Source organism: Phalangium opilio, unplaced genomic scaffold (genome assembly GCF_054372755.1).
Source record: "Phalangium opilio isolate 3A_F unplaced genomic scaffold, DU_Popi_V2 ptg000062l_1, whole genome shotgun sequence".
Classification (NCBI taxonomy): domain Eukaryota; kingdom Metazoa; phylum Arthropoda; class Arachnida; order Opiliones; family Phalangiidae; genus Phalangium; species Phalangium opilio.
The window spans coordinates 280,398-282,988 of NW_028324179.1; the positions used below are offsets into that span (position 1 = coordinate 280,398).

At 40.3% G+C, this 2,591-nt stretch overlaps 1 protein-coding gene across 1 annotated transcript; it reads left to right on the plus strand.

Annotated features, from left to right (window-relative positions):
- The first annotated feature begins 1,582 nt into the window (after positions 1-1,582).
- On the plus strand, positions 1,583-2,203 carry LOC149663399 (uncharacterized). Its single transcript, XM_089842191.1, has one exon. The coding sequence runs from the start codon at positions 1,583-1,585 to the stop codon at positions 2,201-2,203; it is 621 nt and encodes a 206-aa protein (XP_089698317.1).
- The last annotated feature ends 388 nt before the right edge of the window (positions 2,204-2,591 follow it).

Below are 2,591 nucleotides of genomic sequence, written 5' to 3' on the forward strand. Positions count from 1 at the left end.
GGAGGGTAGTGGATATAATGCATTTTTTTAATGAAGTACGAAGTTTGTAGCGTCATAAGTGCAGCAGAAACACGAGTGGTTCTTTCCAACTTTCCCACGAAAAAATCCAAGGTTTTTATTCGTCCTTTCATTTCCTTACTGTCACGAAATAAAAGTCATCACTACGTATCCCGTCACCCTAAACCAGCAAGAATCGGCTCAAAAGTTGACGATAAATGATGCCGCTGTTTGGGGCGCAGTGAACATCGGAGGCGGCCATGCCAATTTGGATGAACTTTTTTCCGTTATTGGAGTTCCCGTAATGTCAAAGAAAACATTTAACAAATCTGAAGAAAAACTAGGAGAGGTAAATATTTTAGAAATGTTTATTATCTCACTGTAACTTATGATCCCCCCGCTACACGCGAAGCTGTACGGGGGTTATATAAATACTAAACCGAGTGTATAACTTATGATCTCTTATAAATGTGCAAAGTTATGCCGAAATGAATTTCGGAGATATTTTGACAATTTTGATTCGCAATTTGGAAGTAATTCTTATATTTATTTTAGAAGTGGGAAACCATCTTCTTCGATGAGCTGATAGCAGCCGGAAAAGAGGAGAAAAGAATGACGGAAGAAGCTGGAGACGTCAACAAGGGCGTTCCTTTCATAACGGTGGTAATTGACGGTGGATGGTCCCACAGAAGTCATGGTCACCGCTACTCTGCAAATTCAGGCGTAGCTATTATCATCGGGTAAAGAACCAAGAAAATCTAGTACCGACAGTTTATTGGAGACGGCGACTCCTCCGTTTACAAGAAGATTTTGGAGGCGTATCCTATGGACCGCAAGTTTCTAAAATTGAATGCACCAACCACGCTGTGAAAAACTTAACCAAACAGCTATACAAAAGCTCAGCCATATCCGCCGAATACAAAAGATTCCTTAATCCAGGCAGAATAAGGCAATTGTCCAATGGAGTCAAAGGCGCCATATATCATGCTGCTAAAAATAAAGGCACTGTTCATGATTTGATCGCGGATTTAAAAAATGTCCCGAAACACGTCTTTGGAAATCACACTCATTGCAGAGCTTATTTTTGCAAGAAAATCCACGGGAAAAACCAAATGCAAACTATCCCGAGAGATTTGATTATTAAAATTACATCCGCGATAAATAATCTAGCCGCGAAAGCTCATCGCCTTATAAAAAACGACACCAGTAACGCGGCGGAAAATTATGTCTCTTTTAGCCAAATTCACAGGCGGTAAGCAGATAAATCGCGGGAAAAAAGCCTCTTTTCAGCGAAGATGCTACGCCGCGGGTCTTTGCCAGCATTTTGGGTAGATCATGGTACCACCGAACATGGAAAATGATTACCACGAAAAGTCCCAATAACATTTTGAAGAACCACATCGCTAAGAAAGAAATAGCATTGCCAAGCTATTGAAAATTTGTAGAGAAGGGAAAAAATAGCCAGAGAAGACCCAAAGCCAGAAGAGACTTGACACAAGAGTTAGTTGCCGGTCAAGCGGACTACGGCCCTAGTTGTTAGCAGCCGGACATGAATTCGGAAGAATAAGAAAACCGCAAAACTTAGATGATTGAAACCTTATCAGTTAACACAGATGTCCAGGCAGAGATTGAAAAGGATACTCGCGGTCAAGCGTCCAACGACAGGTGGATGCAAGAAAGAAGGAGTCGTTTGTCAGCTTCAAATTTTGGAGAGATTTGTAAACGAAAGAAAACGACACCATGTAGCTCTTTAGTCAAGCGATTGTTGTATACTCCACCCGTGAATACCATGGCGATGCAATATGGCAAAAGTAATGAGGATATCACAATCGCTGATTACGAGAAGCTAACTGGAAACAAAGTTGAAAAATGTGGTGTCTTCGTTAGCTTAGAAAACTTCTTTCTAGCTGCGTCTCCTGACGGTCTACTTGGCGAGAACGGGTTAATAGAGGTAATATGTCCCAAGAGCATTGAAAATATGACTCCTTTAGATGCTACGCTGCATGTAAAAAATTTCTTCTGCACTAATGATAATAATAACCTTGTTCTGAAAATCACTGACAAATATTATTATCAAGTACAAGGACAACTAAACATCGCTGATAAAAAGTATTGCGATTTCATAGTCTGGAGTCCCAGGGGCATCGCTTTTCAACGAATAGAGAGGGACAGAATGTTTTGGAAAGAAAAGATGATACCATTTTAGAACAATTTTATTTCAACTGTTTACTTCCAGAAATTATTGACCCACGCTTGCCGCGTAATATGGAAATTCGTGAACCGGAGTATATAACGAAGGCGATAGAAACGAAGAAACAACTAGATAAGGAAAAGGAAGAGAGAAAGAGGAAACGGCAAGAGCCTCTACAAAAGTGCAAGCGCTCACGTCTAGAGTCAAACAAGGGTTCGAGCCCTGTGACCAATAACTCAACTGATATGCAAATAGTGAAATTACGAAAAGGTAGAAGGGCCCGTCAAACGATAGCTAAGAATAACTGGAAATAAGAGATAAAAACTGCCAACTTTTTATCCTGATTATCTAAAAAAAAGCCCTTTTAAGGGCTACCCACTTTTTGAAAAAAGGTTCATCTAAA